Below are 19,315 nucleotides of genomic sequence, written 5' to 3' on the forward strand. Positions count from 1 at the left end.
TAACCCCTTCATGCATTAATTAGACTTAAGCATGTTGGTTATGTGAGGCTGGCTATCCCGCTACAAATATCCTGGGCAGAGAGAGTGACTGTTAAACCATTCTGGGAACTGGAGCGCTGAGATGGGAATAAGGATGTACTGAAAATCTTCAACACCCTTCACAAAATACGGTTTCCAGGATTATTTGGGAGAAGCCATAGCTACTTAGGGTGATAAAATACTGCTTTAAATGTGTAGTGCATATGGACCCAACTCTGGAAGTAGTCAATTCCTCGTTATTCTTAAAATAAGTCTCTGAGATAGGATAGACCAGGCATCTCCAAACTTCGGCCCTCCAGATGTTTTGGCCTACAACTCCCATGATCCCTAGCTAAGAGGACCAGGGGTCAGGGATTATGGGAATTGTAGTCGAAAACAGCTGGAGGGCCGATGTTTGGGGATGCCTGGGATAGGCTGATGGGTCCAGGAACACATAGCAAGCTTTACAAACATACAGGGATTTGAAGCCAAATATCCCTTGGCGGCAGTGAATTCTTATCCATAGGGAAAGCCAACCTGATGTTCTCCATATGTTGTTGGAGAACAAGTCCCACGGGTCCCAGGGAGCATGGCTGATGGTCAGGGATGTCAGTTATAGCCCAAAACAGTTACAACCCTTCCCTCTCCCCCACAATAGGAAATACAAAACTGAAGTCAGACTGCAATTCTGTATTTAATTCAATCTTTTATTTTTGGTGCCTGCTGAATATTTTCTTCTTTAACAAGACCTGTCATTCAACAAGACTTCTAAGTACCGAATCTTATCTTGTCAGTATGTGAATTTATTTGAAATGGTTTTATATGCAATTGTTTTAATTGTGTTTTATATGCATAGTTGTTTTGTAGATGGTTTTTATTGTCTTTCAAGATTACTTTGGCATGCCTCATTGAAATAGATTCATAAATGAGTTGCAGTCCAATGACGTCGAGAGGGTTAGAACTTCCACACACTTGTTTCATAGTATACACAAGACAAGCAAAGTCCTAATTTTTGTTACATGGACATTCAATTTAGCAAATGAACTGGTTGAGCGATTCTTTCACAAATTCTCCAAACTAAGTATTGCCTTTTCTTATCCTGTTTTTGGAAGGACAGGCAAGATACATGGCCTCATGAAACTTAAGTGACATTGTAATGTATTGGTTCATTTTGGGTCACAAACCCCTTCTGAGAATCTGATGAAACTATAGACCCCTTACCCAGAAAAATGCATATACACATAAAATTCTGTATACAATTTATTTAATCCCAATGGAAAAGTCATTTTTTGCACCTGGTACATGGACCCCTAGAGATCCATGGACCACAGGTTAAGAAACTCTGCTGTAAAGTAAAAATCCACTTGGCTTGCTTATTATTATTTTACTCAGCTTGATTTGATGAGGTCATAGATTTGTGGACAGTAACCAAAATCAATAATTAGTGGCACTTTAAAACTAATAAAGCTACTGCAGCAAAAAAGCTTTTGTTTTGCACACACAATGAATTTCATAGTCTTTAAGGAGACACAAGTTTCTGTTGCCTTTGCTGCATGAGGAAATTGTGGCTCCCATTTTGATATTTGTCCTTAAGAAGCTACTCTTTATCAGCTTCTGTGGAAGCACAGGCAGAAGAAAATGCAGCAAATGGACCTGAGAACTGTGACGCCCTAGCAAAAATTTCAGTTTAAGCAAATCTAATCCATAAGGTGACAGCAGACATTTGCCCTCATCTTACATTTGGCTTCTATGGAATTCAGTAAGGGAACATAATGGGTAAAGTAATGGGTTTTTTTTGTATGTACAAAAAGTGTTTGACTACATAGAAAGGAACTTTAAAAGGGGGGGGGGACTTCCCAAGTATTTGGAGTGGGTAACATGGAGTAGCAATGTGAGTTTCTGCACGGATTTCAATAATCTATAATAGGCATGTAGCTAAACAATAGTGAATGGACTGTCAGAGAGATATACAGTGTACTGTTTGCATTAGCTATAATTTTTTTAGTAGAATAAATTGGGAGTGGGGAGTGACAACAGAATGGCATGAGAATGAGGAATTTAAATTATCACTATAAACATGATGTGGCAATACCACTCGCAAACGTTGTTGAATTTTTAAAAAGAAGTTCAAACGCTACATTAAAATGCATGGGTACAAAACTTTTATTTTCAAAAATACACTGTATAGATTATTCAGACCTCACTAGTGACTGTGTTTTCTCTTTTAACAGAAGGATAATAAATACTAGCCAGTTTGAATATCAAACCTAATCCAGCTCCACATTACTGTGAAGGAACTGATCAGAACATGAGGTCTGCTGCTTATGGAAGACCATCCAATTCAAGTTATTCCCCTGCCCCCATTAAGTCTGCATTTCCCATAGATACAAATTATTAGACCTAACACTATAATTTTAATTTAGATTCTTTTGCTTTCAAAGTCCTAGTCACTAGTTCAATTCTCTCTTTTAGCAAAGTGGCTTCTTCAACATTTTTGTGAGCTTGAGTATTCTTCAGCAAGAAATGGGTGAGGAAAAGCTTCAAGCCTTCATGCAGCATTCCCAATTTTGGGTTGTCAGCCAACCTGGAAAAACACAAAGAACTCCAAATTAACCAACCCAGTGTTTTCTTTAGGGCAATGTTACTTCACTAGCAGGGTACAGCCAGGATAGAGGCTTACAAAATATTCTGGAGCATTGTATGGCTAGGCTCGTGACACCATAAGGAAAACCAAATTAGGGCTCTGCAGCAGAACAGATATGCTCCAGGCCTCTGGGGAGAAAAGACAGAACCCCTTTTTGACAGTAAGGTGATGGTTTGACAAATTCTACCTGAGACCAGTGTTCAAAACTCCCATTGTTCTAGGTGCATTTTGTGACAGGGAATTACATTAGTGTGAGCAGTTTCTGAGCTCTAGGAGCGGGATTGCACCTAAGATTTCAGATTAAAATTGCAGAGTGGAAGGAAAGGAAGAATTTTTTCTGCCGCCCCACTTCCAGCTACTCTTTGAAGACTGGAGAAGAGACCCTCTTAAGAATACTGGCAGGTGAGCAGGGGAAGGACTAGACCATGCGAAAAATGAACATAATATTTTAGTTGCAGTTCATTCATTTTCAGCTTTGTATTCTTGTTTCTAAAAAGTGCACCTAGACATTCCGTTGTTGCGCTCATATCCTAGGTATAAGGTGCCATTTAGCTCCCAGCTGAGACAGAACCCCTTTTATCATTAAAATGATCGTTTGACAAATTCTACCTGGAACCCCTAGGATGACTTACTTTCCAAAGATGTGGTTTAGTTCTTCTGGATCTGTTTTCAAGAACAGTGCAGATAGTACTTGTCGTAAGAAGTGGACTTTTGGCTTGTCTAATTCACTGAATTCAATTACCTAGTTAAAAAGCAATGGCATGTCAAAAACTCTTAAGACACTCTCAAGCAATTAAGCTATCATGAAAATGCTAATGTTATTAGTATTAAATAAATCACCTGTACATGATTACCAAAAGAACAGTCATTAATAATTCCAGAGAGCTCAGCTCACCTGTTTGAATATACAATGGGACCTAAAGCTTAATTGTGAATTCAATGCAAAAAAGACATCTGTTTATTGCACATACTGGCCAATTACAAAGAAGTGGGAAAGATTTCATGAAACATGAGGAGATCAACAGCAACTTGCTTAAATCTTAACACCCTCAAGGATAGCTAAGAGGGCACTTGCCAGCTGTTGTCAAACTACAGTTCCCATGCTGGTCATGCTGGTTGGGGCTGACGGCAGATGTGGTCAAACAGCATCACCCTGGGTACCCCCTGCATGGATACCGTTGCAAACCTAGATTCCCCCCATAGAATAACTATTTGCTCTGCCTTGCTTGTTAGGTGACGTTACATACCAAATAACATGTGCATTATGCATGAGCCTAACATGAGATCTAAAAGTAAAGGGTTTTTTTTAAAAACAACAACAACAGTGTTTTGCTTACCTTGAAAACAGTGAGGGACAGAGACTTAGTCTTCAACAGATGAGCCAAGAGATTAACTAAATTTGATAAAGCGGTAGTGGACAGGTTTCTTAAATCTCTTATTTTATCCCACATACTGAACTGGAATGTCATCTAGTTTAAAAAATAAAAATAAAAAGAGAAAAGGCTGTTTATTAACAATCCTACTCTCACAGGTAAGCTGGTTGAGGGGCCGCAAAATGCAATCCAAGTGCTGCTCTGCTGGCAGAGAGGAAGGTAACACTACCAGGTTGACATTTATATCACTGGAGGACCCTGCCCTGCCTTCAGAGAGCTTAGAGGTAAAGCGGGGCATGCTGGGGTGGGCACAGGGGCACTAAATCTAAGCCCCTTTATTTCCTGGACATGTCCCAGAAACTGGCACAACCTTACCCCAGCTCAGGGGTTGGCACAGTTCATTCTCCTCCACTGCAATCAAAACTACCAACCTTCCCCATGGTATTATAGCAGGTCATAGGATATGGTGCTAGCTTCACCAGCTGGCCTCCCCCTCCCCGCCCCAAATCATCAATTTAAGGTAGGATCACTTTGTGCAGTTAATTAATTGTTGCAGCATTGCAAGTTATGTGCAGTGCATTCTGACAGGCCAAATGGTGATAGCCTCTGACTCCAGAGGGAAACTTTTAGACGTAAACCAGTTGGAGGATCAGAAGTGGAAGAGAGTAGGGTACAGGAGAGAGATCTTCCCCCTTTTTTGCTTTTTCTTCTGGTCTAGCCTCTTTGGAAAGGAGGAGAGATCATGCTTGCATCATCAGTCATTCCCTCTCTTGGAGTTGCTTCAAGGAGAAAGAGGACAGAGGGGAGAGGGAGTACAGAATTGAGGATTAATTTAAACACTGGAGCACGCTCTCTCTCTCTCTCTGTGTGTGTGTGTACTTTCATGTGGTCCAGATCATTTAAATGGGTATGGCAGGGAATGACTCTGAAATAGTTCCCATACAATCCATCACTAAGCTGCGGTTCCTTTCTGAGACAATGCTGTTGTTTGGCTTTACAAGCAATATGGAAGGGTTATTGCTCCCCCCAAAAACATATTTTCTATTACATTTAGCAATCATGTGTTTAGCTACCATATATTACCATTTGATAACACCACTTTCATTCCCAGAAATTTAAAAGGTGCAACCAGTAAAGAGAAAGTTCTTAGCTTACCTGGAATCGCTTTTCATATTCGCAAAACTTGGCAGACAAATATGCATAGAAGGGGTTATAAGTCTTCTCTTGCAGGCAACAGTCTATGAGGACATGGACAATCTCTCTCTCCTGCTGATCTTTCAGCCTAAGCCTAAAACATCAATTGCCATTATGTAAATTCCATTTCCTGAATGTTTAGGCTCAACCACCATAAAATGGAAGAGTTACTGCCACCCAATTCATTCTTGACTCGAACTCAATCCATTATGCATCAAGTAAAAAGAAAAGAAAAAAGGATCTAAATAGTTTATGCCAAACCAGTTTCTTCATTGCAGTGTATTCTGCATAATGATTTCAAGAATATATGGACAACAAGATTCATACCATGGATTTCTGGAAAAGAAAGCATTCTTAACTGTGTGCTTTGCATAATATAAAGTTGTGGAACGATTACTAATATTGATAAAGAGAAAAGTCTTGACAGGAAGGTTAGGTAGGAGTATGATCCAATTCAGTGGTGGGCAAAAGAATTGGGAGAGGGAATCCCTCTGTATGACAATATGTGGATAGCTCAGTTGGTTAGTGTGGTGCTGCTAACAAGGTTTGAACCCCAAATAGGACAACTGCAAATTCCTGCATTGCAGGGGGTTGGACTGGATGATCCTCAGGGTCCCTACCAACTCTATGTTTGGCCTCTGGGTTACAAAAATCTGGGTGATTTACAACCAGCTGTCCTTCCTGGGGCTGATGAGAGCTGTAGTCCAAAACATCAAGAGAGGCTGAGGAGAGGCCAAGCTATTCTGAATTAAGAAATTGCTAGTGGGTGACCGAAGGAAAAACTACCCTCTCAAGTTTTTCCAATTCCTAATTGAGGGTGTTGGGGATTTCAACCAACCTACAGTAATTACAAAAATATAATCAGCATTAATGAGTTCCTACTGGCTGTCTCAGCAGAAAGTCTGGCAGGACTGAACGGCCTCCTTACTCACGGAGCTGGACCATGCAGAGGATTAAGACGCTGTTGGCAAGGAATAGTCTTAACTTGTGCTGTACCTGTTCTGTCAAATAAGTCTGATTTAGATTCCAGAGCTGTCAGATGCTTGGCAGCACTAAAGCCAATTAAAATGAAGAATGCTTAATATTATAATGCAGAGAGTGTCAAGCACAAAATTTGCATCCTTTCAAAATGAGGCTTTCATCTATAGTTACCCAGTCGGAGATGGCGGGGATGGCCTGATTTTGCTAAGGTATAGATAAAATGCTTCATTTTACACCAAGTCACTTTTCAGTGAAGTCAATGGAACAATAATGTGCAATTTGTCGCAAACAATGCCACTGATCGCCCCACAAGATGTTATTAGTCAAGAGGATCAAAAGTAATGCAACCAATTTCTGTAGCTAGCGGCAAGGGTCACCAATGGTGCTCTCCCTGTCACATGAGACCCTCCTTGTCACAAACCACTTCCCCGCTGAAATTATGCTTGAAAGAAGCATTCTTTTGTAGCCAATACAATAAATTGTGCTCGGTTGAGGTGTGTATGTGGTGCCCACAAGTTTCTTCAGTTTGCAGATGTGCCCACAGAGTAAAAAATATTGGCAATTTCTGACCTAAGAGCTGAGAGTGAACATAGGGAGATATGTGGATGCCAGAACACTAAGGTTCTCGTATATTTATCCTGCAGGATTTAGTACCGGCTGTTAAAAGAAATGCTGTGGTACATAGGCCATTGTCCAAAGTTTATGACAGGTGGCCTTTAACCTGAAGATGCAGCTGAAGGCTCACCAAAATCCATGAAGTGAGTACCTCACATTTCATACACAACAATGATTCATAGCTGAATTTAATTTTAGATAGTGGGGTCTATGGGACCTCCTGTTACATTTGTGCATATATGCTTGCTTACAGTAATAATGTTTTTGCAAAAAAATATATGCAAGTTTAATTTAAGCCACCTGCAGCTGAGCTGGTTAGACTTAAATTTTTGAGAAACCTCACAAGCACACCCTCTTAAGCATGTTGTCACTGTACCAAATTAAAAACAACAAGGGTGCATAGAAATGTGTTCCTACTAGGCACTCTCCAACTAAGAAACTTGATTGAGCTTCCATATTTACTCTTTCAAGTGCTTCCCCGTTTCGGCTTTCTCTGATTGGGTTTAAACAGAAAAGGATTCCTTCACTTGGTAAGTGTGCCATTTGCCTATGATTTAAGGCAAAAAGCAGCCTCTCTCTCTCACACACACCCTTTTGGTTTTCTGAGTGGCAACTAGTTACAGGTAGGTAGCTGTGTTGGTCTGAGTCGAAGCAAAATAAAAAAATTCCTTCAGTAGCACCTTAAAGACCAACTAAGTTTATATTTTGGTATGAGCTTTCTTGTGGATGCACACTTCTTCAGAAACAGTGGCAACTGTTTCTCATCTTTACAGATGTAGGGTCCACTCCTACATCAGAATATTAATGTTGCGGTCTACTTGTTCAAACGGAGGATTCTTGCCGCTTTCTTGAGCAGTGATAAACTCTGGGAGCAACATTACATATGAAAGAGACTTAGTGTTGTGTCCTTATAGTACATGTTTTAGTTAATATTCAAGTAAAGCATATTGGATAGTAACAGGCAGTCCACCGGGCAGCAAACCTGCAAATGTTGCATCAGATCCCAGAGAGCACCTCCTTCCGAGGCTTTATCTCAATTTAGACAACTCTAGCTAAAAATCCCAGGTCTCATCTCTAAATTCAAATGACCCTTTCTCTCCCACGCTCCCTTATATGTATACACCCTGCAGAGTCCTGGTTTTGGACCCCACCCCCTGCAGGTAGATTGCCCATTCAAGAGAACATTCATAGCCATTATAGGAACATTAAGGCTCTTTTGTCAGATCCCATCAGGGGACACTTTAGGGAAAGCCATTTACAGTAATCAGATAGATGGACAAACTCATACCATCCCCTCTCTCAAAAGTGGTTCAGCTACCATTAAATGGCTCCTGGCTGAAAGTTCTCTCGGGAACAGAGAACTGGAGAAGTTAGCAAGTAGAATATTTCCACACCAATTATATTTACTTCTCTAGAGAAAAAATAAATTCCAACAAGTAACAAGGCCCCAGAGCATTCCTATACAGGCACTCCTTTGGCTCCCAGTTTCTCAGAACATGAATCAGAATATCCTTAATCATAAGCAGTTCCTCCTTCTGAGATGAATGGCATTTCAGCAACAAAAGCAGGGTGAGGTTTACTCTTTGTCAGTGCATTTAACCACCAAAATGTGATACCTACCTCCACACCGGAATCGAACAAGAAGCTTGGCAGCTAACATTTGTAAGGCAATTTCTACCTAGGCACCCCAAATCCCTGAAGTAGGGAAGATACCAAAACAGCTGATTCCAAACACACCACTCTACTGACACAACACACCTTGCCCAGGGGCTCCACAGAATTCAATGTCTGTAGCTCTTACGTCTGCTTGGAAAGCCATTTCTAAGCATGCTTCCATAAGGAACATGTGAATGTCAAACAGTCTTGCGGTGAATAGTTCTTTGCCAAGAACCCCCTGAGTAGTTCAGCAGGAATTGTAATGTGCCAGGCTCATGAATCTCCTCCAGATTTGTTACCCCTTCCGCTTTTTACTACACATGCACTGAATCCTGTTCCATTACAATATGTCTTTCTCTACAAGCATATTCTGCTAAGACTGACTCCGCTCCAGAGAGCTGCCATGAAATCTTCCTCTCCTCCCATGCCCCAGTGGTAGTGGACAAGACCTCTAAAAGAGGCAGATAAGCTTCTCCATCTGTTTACTTCCCTAACTTTCAGGCTTCTGAATTATTCCCACAGTATGGCTTAGCCTCTGGGGTGTGCAAATTTAAGGGCCTGGTCCAACCCACTTAAGCTTTCATGGCACAGAGAAGAGGTTCTAAGAGGCTTAAGAAGAGGTTCTTCTCACTCATGGCTGCAGGCTCCAGCTAGTCTCTCTGCAAACCACTCACTTCCAGTGTGGAGAGCATTTTCTCTTGCTCAAGTCTGTCAGAGCCTTTCCCCAGCAGCTTTACTAAAAGTGTTTCTTCCAGCTTTTTTATTCTCATCACTGCTGACAGGCTCCTGAGCAGACAGTCCTTCAGGTGCTCATTCATCCCACACACAACTAAGAGCTAAGAAGCTGGATTTCTGGGTCAACCTTGACCCCTTGTAGCTGATGTTCACTCATGTCCCTCATCTCCTGCCATGCAACCTCCAGGCTCACTTTCAGAACTGCCTCACATTCCTTGGAGTCTTGTTCTTTCCATGTTGGTTCAATTTACACTACCGGTAGGTCCCAGTATGTAATAACAGCTCATATTCCAGACACCAGTGTTAATGCACTCTCTGCTTTGCGCATGGCAAAAGTTTCCAAGAGCGGCACAATAGGGTTTCATTTCATTTTGACAGGGTCCAAGAATTAGCTTGTCTTACCGAGAAACCTCTTTGTCCTCACTATCAAGTACTTGAGTCTTCTTTAAGGCTTGAGGGACAGGTCCCTCACTTGCACAGATATGTACTTAGAAATTTATTTACCATATTTATATTCAAGCTGCTGAGCAAGTGGAGCCTGCTAGAGGCAGCTGGGAGCCTTTCTTGATAAAGGATAAAGAATACTTGACCCAGCAAGTGTGGGCACCTGCCTTTAGATGAGAAAAATTTGTGAGTTTTAAAAAATCATTTAATTTAAAGTTTACAAAAAGAGCTTACGGGAAACAGGCAGACCTCAGAAAGCTGTCAATGCAGCCACACACAAGGCTGCTCCAGTTTAGCTAACCCAAGCTAAAACTCTCCTCTTCAAATTCAACCTCTCACTTTCATGCTGTCCCCTTCACCCTGCAGAGCACTAGCTTGAGATCCCACCCCCTGCAGATAGATTGCCCATTCAGGAGAATGTCCACAGCCATTAAAGGAACATTAAGGTTTTTTTTTTTTTACATCCATCAGGCAACACTTTAAGCAAACCATCAGGACTGCCATCTGATTTCAGTTAACAGGCCTAAATTCACAAAAAGGTGAAAAAAATTTTATTTTATCCTTCTATGTATGAAGCAAGCTCTTTTTCAAAAATTGTATCTTAGGTTTCAATCCTATGTACAATTACTTGAAAGTAAGCTCCACTGAATATTTTACTTCTGAATAAACATGCTTGAGATTGCACTGTAAGAATGTTTCTAACTGTTTCGGGTTTGCACCAGGTAGAATGCTCCAGCTAAGACTCTTATTCATGAGAAAGGTATTTCACATCCAAACAGTGGCTTAGGTTTCTGAAATCATCCTACCCTGGCGACTACTTACTTTAAAAGTTTTTCAAAGGCATCCAAAAAGTCTTCGCTAGTCATCAAGATACAAAATATATTCCTCCTTATATCTGTGTTCATTCTTTGCTTACGAGCAAGCTCCAGAATCTTCGAACTCACCTGAGTAGGGGAAAGGGTTGAAAACTTAACATTTCACAAACTCTTAATATCGCAGATGAATTTCATAATTTCAAACAGTCTAGTAACATCTTCACCAGGAAAATGAGCAAAGTCAAATGTTTGGCTTTCAAGCTACATTACGTTCTCAGGAATTTTCAAAATGTAATCCTCAGGGCCAAAGTACATAGTATGTTATTCATACTTTTTGAAAAGTGTGAGTAAAATGGGTACAGAGGTATAACTTGGTTTAAGAACAGCTTAGTTTATGAACAACTTGGATTAAGAACACTGCAAACCCCGAAGTAGGTGTTTTGATTTGTGAACTTTGCCTTGGAAGCAGAATATGTGCCGCTTCCTGTTGAGTGTGTTCCGTTTGTAAATTGAGTCTCCCGCTGCTAGGGGAAAGCACGCCTTGGTTTAAGAATGCTTTGGTTTAAGAACGGACTTCTGGAACAGATTAAGTTCGTATTATTTTTTTGAAGAAAAAGCAGCAACAAGGATTTGATCTGGAACTTGCTCCCAGCCCAGCACCAGTTTTCTGCCGTGAAGCCCCCTTTCCTACTTTCCCATGTCGTAAGGCGGCTTGAGCTTGGTTTTAACTATGGAAAGGTGGCATACAAATAAAATGATGTATGTCTGTACCTTTGAACAGATTTTGAAAGGAAAAAAATTCTAAGCACAACCACCACAAATACCTTCATTTATGCTAATTCATAAGCCCTGTCTTAAGACACACTTCCAGAATGACGTTAAGAGTGAGGATCCCATTTACCTTTCCTACAGGTAGTATTGGTTGAATTTGGTTGCTGGTGCTGTCAATCATTGGCGCTCCGGTCCATGACGATCCAACAATCCACCACCGACCAACTTGTTCAGCAGTTAGGAGAGATTCCAATGACACTCGAACTTGAGCATCTTTTCCAGAACTATTATGAGTCTTACAGAAAGGAAAAATGCTATGTCAGACAATTTTTTAAATAAAGGGTTTTATACCCAGTTGTTAGCCTAATTAGATGTCCTCCAGTTACATCTGGCAGCAAATACGATGGAAACCTTGGCTGTTGTTTGCTTGAACTGAAAGTGCTCCTCTTTTTGAACCACTGAACCACTTTTTGAACCACTTTTTTGTTGCACTAAGACAGTCAACTGTTCTACATAAGGAGCTCCTAAGGCCCAGGATGTTAGTAGCAGCTTTTGCTAATACTCAAGTCTTTGTTCACAGTGTATGAAAGAAATATAGCAATATGGTTTTTCATGTAGTTTACCAGTGTCCTCTGTAGCTTTCTTAGTTTCTCAACCGGCTCTGGATCGTAACCAGGGATTTTTCTCATGTCATTGTTTTTTAGTGCCAGCATGGTCTCCAACATGAAACAAACCTTTAGAAAAACACAGTAAGTCTGCATTATTGTTCCAGTACCTAAAACGGCAAAGATCTGCAGCATAAAAAAATGGACTAGAACCGAAGTTTTATAGCCATCCCTAAGACCAATTTTTAAATGTGTCAAACAAAATCAAATGTTTGACTGATTTATGAAGAACTGAAGAAGCTCTAGTTTGTAAGTTTTCCAAAGAATGCCCAACCCATCATACCATAGTGCAAGTGGTGTTGGAAAAATATAGGAATACTAAAGTTCCTACCAAACTCTGTTTTAGGGTGGTATTCAGTGCTTTCTGCCTGCTGATGGAACAGGGAGAGGGAGGTGATTATTACTATTACTATTAGTAAATTTGTATATCGCCCTTCATCTGCAGATCTCAGCGTAGTTCACAACATGAACAACAAAAAACAACAACACAAAATACATAAAAAATGTAAGAACAAAAACCAAACCAATAATCCCCTTTCACACAACACATTTAAAAGAGTATCAGATGTTAATCAGCCAAAGGCATGGTTGAAGAGGATTTTTAGGGATTCCTCCCCCCCCCAGTGCCCCTCAAATCTACTTGAGGGGATGAAGAAGAAATTGCCAACAAATGCCTCGCCTCTTGTTCCGCTGACAGATTCCTTCCATCACAGAAAGCATGGGATACCACATTTTGATAAAAAAGTTATCCCAAAAAGGTACTTTAAAAAGGCATTCATACCCTTGACTGGTCCTGGAATTGCTTTCCTACTGCATTTGCTTTTTTCTGGGCCTCCGTGATAAGTTCTTTTAGGGCCAAAGCATCATCTTTCCTCAAGGAAAAGCCTACATTTTTCAGCAGCAGCAGAATTAGTTCAATATCCTTTTCAGAAAAAGTGCTAACAAGCTTCTTTAAGATGTCGAAGATCAGCAGTGAATGCACTACATAAAAATTATACAAATGAGCAATTAAGATAAGGAGGTTCTCGCATTCTTTCCCTTCAGCTTCACTTTTGTAGACTTCATCAAATTTCCGCACCACAGTTTCCAAAAAGTGAGCACCAACCTGGAACATTTAACACACAAACATGATCCATGAGCTGCTGACCAATTAAGCACTTTAAAACAGATAGCCAACAATTTATAACTAATGTTGTGGTCCTAAAATTTGCTGACCAGCAATTTAAAAGTAATATATAATAATATATAATATTGGCTGCTGTGCTAGCATAAGATTACTAATCACTGCATTAGGCTGCATTACACAGACAAGTCCTTTCACTCAAGATTATTTCACAAGCTGAATGAATTTTAGTTTGGCAGAACACTCTTGCAAATGCTAATGAGCTATATCAAGGTGATTAAGAAAAAACAAGTGTAGCTGTTCAATACAATTCACAAAGCACAGAAGTCCACTTAAGCACCACTTTTGAAAACAGCCTTAGATTGCAGTGGATGGTGATGCTCCTGTACACAGGGTAGGACAGTTATTAAAATGAACCCCTCTTTCTACAAATTTATTCAATTAATTATGGGTATTGGTTGATTACAGAAAACATGAAGTGCTCCTTTGTTTAAACAAATGCCCCCTTTTCAATAAGTGGTCTTTAAGGAGCCTTGGGGCACCTTAAAGACCAACACATTTGTTTCCTTGACATAAGCTTTCCTTGACTTTAGTCCATCAGATGCATGAAGCATATTCCTGAAGTTGCAGGTGTGTGTGTACATATGTGGGCAGAATTGTAAAAAGTAAGGCCAGAGACAGAAGTACAATTATGTGATTAACTGTGGTCCTTTGTAACAAATGCCTCTTTTCAGAAATGGCTGGAAATCAGAACATGCACTCCTGGCTCCTAGAAACCAGTGTCAAACCTCCTATTAGTTTTAATAATAATAATAATAATAATAATAATAATAATAATAATAATAAATTATTTATACCCCACCCATCTGGCTGGGTTTCCCCAGCCACTCTGGGCAGCTTCCAACAGAAAAACAAAATAATCGATTAAACATTAAAAGCCTTTCTAAACAGGGCGGCCTTCAGATGTCTACTAAAAATCTGTTCCTGTTTTTCTTTGACATCTGATGGGAGGGCATTCCACAGGGCGGGTGCCACTACCAAGAAGGCCCTCTGCTTGGTTCCCTGCATCTTGACTTCTCGCAACAAGGGAACCGCCCGAAGGCCCTTGGTACTGCACCTCAGTGTCTGGGCAGAACAATGGGGGTGGAGACACTCCTTCAAGTATACTGGACCGAGGCCATTTAGGGCTTTAAAGGTCAGCACCAACACTTTGAATTGTGCTCGGAAACGTACTGGGAGCCAATGTAGATCTTTCAAGACCGGTGTTTTGTGGTCTTGGCGGCCGCTCCCAGTCACCAATCTAGCTGCCGCATTCTGGATTAGTTGTAGTTTCCGGGTCACCTTCAAAGGTAGCCCCACGTAGAGCGCATTGCAGTAGTCCAAGCGGGAGATAACTAGAGCATGCACCACTCTGGCGAGACAGTCTGCAGGCAGGTAGGGTCTCAGCCTGCATACCAGATGGAGCTGATAGACAGCTGCCCTGGACACAGAATTGACCTGCGCCTCCATGGACAGCTGAGAGTCCAAAATGACTCCCAGGCTGCGCACCTGGTCCTTCAGGGGCACAGTTACCCCATTCAGGAACAGGGAGTCCTCCACACCTGCCCGCCTCCTGTCGCCCAGTACTTCTGTCTTGTCAGGATTCAACCACAATCTGTTAGCTGCCATCCATCCTCCAACCGCCTCCAGGCACTCACACAGGACCTTCACCGCCTTCACTGTTTCCGATTTGAAAGAGAGGTAGAGCTGGGTATCATCCGCATACTGATGAACACCCAGCCCAAACCCCCTGATGATCTCTCCCAGTGGCTGCATGTAGATGTTAAAAAGCATGGGGGAGAGGACAGAACCCTGAGGCACCCCACAAGTGAGAGCCCAGGGGTCTGAACACTCAACCCCCACCACCACTTTCTGAACACGGCCCAGGAGGAAGGAGCGGAACCACTGTATAACAGTGCCCCCAGCTCCCAACCCCTCTAGACGGTCTAGAAGGATGTTATGGTCGATGTTGTCAAAAGCCACTGAGAGATCCAGCAGAACTAGGAAACAACTGAACTATGGCAAACAAATGATTACTACAGAACACACAGAGTGAAATTTGTAGAAGTACGTTGCTTTTCTCTGTGGTCAACATGCAAAGATCCTTGGCTTTTTAATTACAAAGGTGTGAAGTACTACTTAATGAAAGTTTTCTGAAATAATGACTTTATTTATATTCTACCATTCTGCCTAACAGCACCTGATATGACATTGTTTAAAAAAACCAAGTATCATAAAATCTAAAATGACCAAAGTGTCATGAAATTATTAGTAGAAGCCAAAGGCAGAGTAGAAAAGTTCCTTTATTACTGTGCTACTCATGTAATTACCTCAATTCCCACTGTCCGATGAAGGATGCTAACTAAAAGCACATGCTCCATCACCAGCCTGGAAGGCATTGCTGATTCTGTAACGCAAGCACTGATAAGGATATCTGTCAGCGTTTCATTCATATCTTTTCTACTGTTCCCCATGTAGAGCTCCTCCAACTGTCCACTTATAGAGGCTAAATTTGGTTCACTCAACCTAATGGAAAATAAATCATATAGAAATAAAGTTAAACGTTAGCTTTAATGTTCTGTTTCATTTTAACATACAGTCATATGAAATGTATTTAAAATGTGTGTTCATGGGTGTTTGAAGTACAGTATATATTTATAAATACACTTTTGTCCATTTGAGAAAAACTGATAGGCCATTCAGCTCAATTTATTTGCTTTATTTCCTGCCTTTCTTTCCCTAACTGAACACAAAGTGATGCCAATAATACTTGGACCAACAAATAAAAGTTGCAGTAGGGCAAGTTAGAAGTCCTTAAATGTGCTGTCTTGGCTGATTTCTGTAAGGAAAATTTCAGTACTCCCCATACAAACTGTCCTGTAATCATCACATGAGATACTTCTTCCTGTCTGGAGGTCCAGAGAGTGGCAACAGGCCTTTTCTGAGGTGACTCCCCATTTGTGGAATACTCTCCCCAAGAAGGCTTGCCTTCATTACATACCTTTAGGCACCAAGCAAAAACCATTCTTCTTCTCACTGGTCTTTGGCTAATAAAACAATCTCTGGCCTTTTAAACTGTGTTTAGGGGGTACAGTACTGTTTTTGTTTGTTACTGTTATATATTTCTGCATTTTTACATTGTAAACCACCTTGTGACCCTCGGATGAAGGGTGCTAGAGACATTTAGTAAAATAAATAAAATAAAATACTACCTGTTAATTAGGCCCTTCAGTGTTTTCCTCAGCCTTTCCAATTCTTCCCTTTTTGGGGCATCTATTGTCTCTTCAGACCTTCGCATATGTGGGGGAATATACTTTGTAGCATCTTGGCAAGGATTCTTTAAGAAGGAAAAGAAAAAATAGACGATGTATTAATTAAATAATTTAATATTTGAGAAAAATGGTTGAATATTGAGATCTCATGTGATTTATGAATGAAAATGAACCTGTTCTGTATATTTTACTACAATGTAAGCCATCTATGTGAATGCTTGGCACACTGATATTGCCAAAGGTGGGAAACAAATGCTCTGTGACAATGCAATAGCCGGCGTGGTAAAAATCTTCACATTTTAACATTGGCATCTGTACCTAAAAATGTAAATGGTGACTGTGACAAATGTAGGTTTGCTAACTTATAGACGTTTGAAAGGTACGCTCATTGGGAAGCTTGGATTAGCTGCTGCTTTCAAAGGAGAAAGCTTGTTGCTGTGCACTTGTCAAAGGCATATCTTAGGAAACACAGGGAGCTGCCCGATACCAAGTCTGAACATTGGTTCATATAGCTCATGCTGACTTGCAACAGGCCTCCAGGAGTTTCTTTCAGCCTGACCTGGAGATGCCCGGAAGTTAACCAAGTACCTTCTGATTGTAAAGCAGATGTACTACCAATGAGCTATGACCCATGCCTATCTCACTAAGTATTGGTACACACAGACCCCCTAAATATCCCGCGAGATACTTTAAAAAAAAAACAGACCTCATCCTGCTCTCCAGGAGAGGTGGGTTCCTTGGCTCCAGACTCTGGGCTTCTTAGGTCAGGGGATCTGCTTTCTTCCTCTTCATTCTCGCTTTCTCCTTCCCCACTGAATTCTTCTGAGCTTATTGGGTCTTCTCCCAGTGCGAAATCCTCCTCGGCCTCTTCTCCCAGACCCACTTCCTCATCTCCACTCAGCCCCTCTTCCTCAGACCCCTCTCCTCCCTCTTCCCCCGGCCCCTTTCCTTCTTCCTCTCCCTCTCCTTCCCCCTCGCTGCTCTCGTACAGGCCGGAGAAGGGGCCCCCTGTCACCAGGGCTCCCAGCACGTAACCCAGCCCGTCTCTGGCGAAGCTGGGAGGCAAGGTCGCCTCCATCCCCTCAGCCAGCCCTTCCAGCGGCTGCTTCTTCTTCTTCCGACGCTTGCCGAGCCCCAGCTGCCTCTCCAGCCGCCGGATCTCCCGCTCCTCCTCCTCGTTGGCCGCCAGCAAGGCTCGCTTGCGCGCCAGGGCCTCGGCCGAAGGAGAGGCCTTCCCGGGTCTCTCTCGAGGGGCCTCGGCTGCGGCGGGGGGCCGCTTCTCTGGTTCCGGGGCCGGCAGGGAAACCTGCTTCTTCTTCTTCTCCTTCTTCTCCGGCTGCAGCTCTTTCTTTCCAGCTGGCGCTGCCGAAGGAGGAGGCCGAGGATTTTTCACCGCCTCGCCGCCGTTCAGGAGGCGACGACGCCGGCTCCGTTTCAACCTGCGCTTCTCTCGACGCAGCTCCCGGCGGTTCTTCCGACTGCTCGACACCGGCAGCGGCTCCTGTAGAGGAGTCGAGGGGAGGCCGAGGCCGCCGCCGCCGCCGCCACCACCACCCTCGGACCCCCCGGCAGCCGCCACGAACTCCCGCACCGCCAGCCCCAGTTTCTGCAGATTCCCGGCCTTCTGCTTCTGCCGCCCTCGCCTCTTGCTGTGCCCCTGTCCATTTGTGGCCGCCCGCTTCATGGCCTCAGCCGGCGTACACAATTCAGGCCTTTCTCTCCCCTCAAGCGTTGCGCCTCATGGGCGCCGCCATCTTGACGCGCGGCTGTTTCGAACACGGGCCTTAGAAACGGCAGCGCCACCTGCTGGACCTTCGTTGCAACCTGGACAAGCTTCGGGACCCTTTGCCTGTTTGACTCGTCCTCCGCAAGGAACGCTGGGAAATGTAGTTCCCTCTGGGAACGGATCCTCTTCGCAAAAGCATACAGTAATTCCCTACTTGTGACTATTTCCCAGCCACCTTCCTACCCGGTTTTCAGAAAGTTATTATCGCTCCTTTTCCATACGGTTTTCATTTCGTTGTTCATCTGCCTGTGTGTAGCCGTAACTCTCAACAAAGGCCACCTTGCCATGCTGTGACTATAAACTGAAAGCAAACAGAATTCAGCAATCCATTGCATATGAGATTATATCAACAAAATATCAACAAAAGGCAAATTTTTCAGCCTCCCAAAGCAATTACTCATTAAGAATAAGTAAGAGGCCCAGCCTTCAGACTAAAAAGACAGGTCCTACGCCTAGAAAAGGAAGAGAATTAAGATCAGCTCCTCAAGGCTGCAAAGAACTGTTGAGCTACCGTATAAGCATTAATAGATCTGATTCAGGTCAGGCTGATGTTCCAAAACTTCCCTCTTCCTCTAGCATAGAAAAAGACCACACATTTGGTAAGAGAAAAATGGTTTACTAGTTTACTGTACTTGCAAACTCTCCAATGGTCAGATTCCTGTACCTTTCCATACAGCATTGAGAAAAAGTTGCACAAGCAGTAAAACGCTGCTTAGTTACAGTGATGAAAGTTCATCGGTATAGGAACTCCAAAGTGGTTTGTGAGAGCCATGTAGTCAGAGTTTGGAGCAAGCAGCTCAGACTTCTTTACTGTATATGCTGAGCTCAGGTAGATTGGAGGATGAAGAACAGGCTTGATTGCCCAGTCCCTCTCAAAGTGAACTAAGGCTAGCCGGACAGCTTACTCTATGGTTAGCCCCTTCATGCTTTAGACTTAAGCATGTTGACTATATGAGGCTGGTTATCCCACATAATGGTCAGAGTAAGTGCTAGGCGCACTTCCCTGGGTATGCATATTTATAATACATGCTTTATTCATAAATTCAAACTTGGATTCAATAGGAATGGATTTGCTTACTGAAAACATTTCTACCCTTCCCCTTAGAATATTTGAGGTGGCTTACAAACTGGTGTAGGCCCATTTACAACCCTTCTCTCACCACTATTCCTTGTGCATCCTCACA

General features: G+C 42.4%; 1 protein-coding gene across 1 annotated transcript; it reads right to left on the minus strand.

Moving 5' to 3' along the window:
* Positions 1-366: 366 nt before the first annotated feature.
* NOM1 (nucleolar protein with MIF4G domain 1) lies at positions 367-18,143 on the minus strand. The gene is made up of 11 exons (XM_035129708.2): positions 17,052-18,143; positions 16,286-16,410; positions 15,404-15,599; positions 12,693-13,016; positions 11,870-11,980; positions 11,377-11,541; positions 10,483-10,604; positions 5,191-5,323; positions 4,000-4,131; positions 3,295-3,404; positions 367-2,602 (listed from the first exon to the last, which is right to left on the minus strand). The coding sequence occupies exons 1-11, from the start codon at positions 18,027-18,029 to the stop codon at positions 2,425-2,427; spliced, it is 2,574 nt and encodes an 857-aa protein (XP_034985599.2). The 5' UTR covers positions 18,030-18,143; the 3' UTR covers positions 367-2,424.
* Between the last annotated feature and the right edge of the window lie 1,172 nt (positions 18,144-19,315).

This window comes from Zootoca vivipara, chromosome 12, assembly GCF_963506605.1.
Source record: "Zootoca vivipara chromosome 12, rZooViv1.1, whole genome shotgun sequence".
NCBI classification, from domain to species: domain Eukaryota; kingdom Metazoa; phylum Chordata; class Lepidosauria; order Squamata; family Lacertidae; genus Zootoca; species Zootoca vivipara.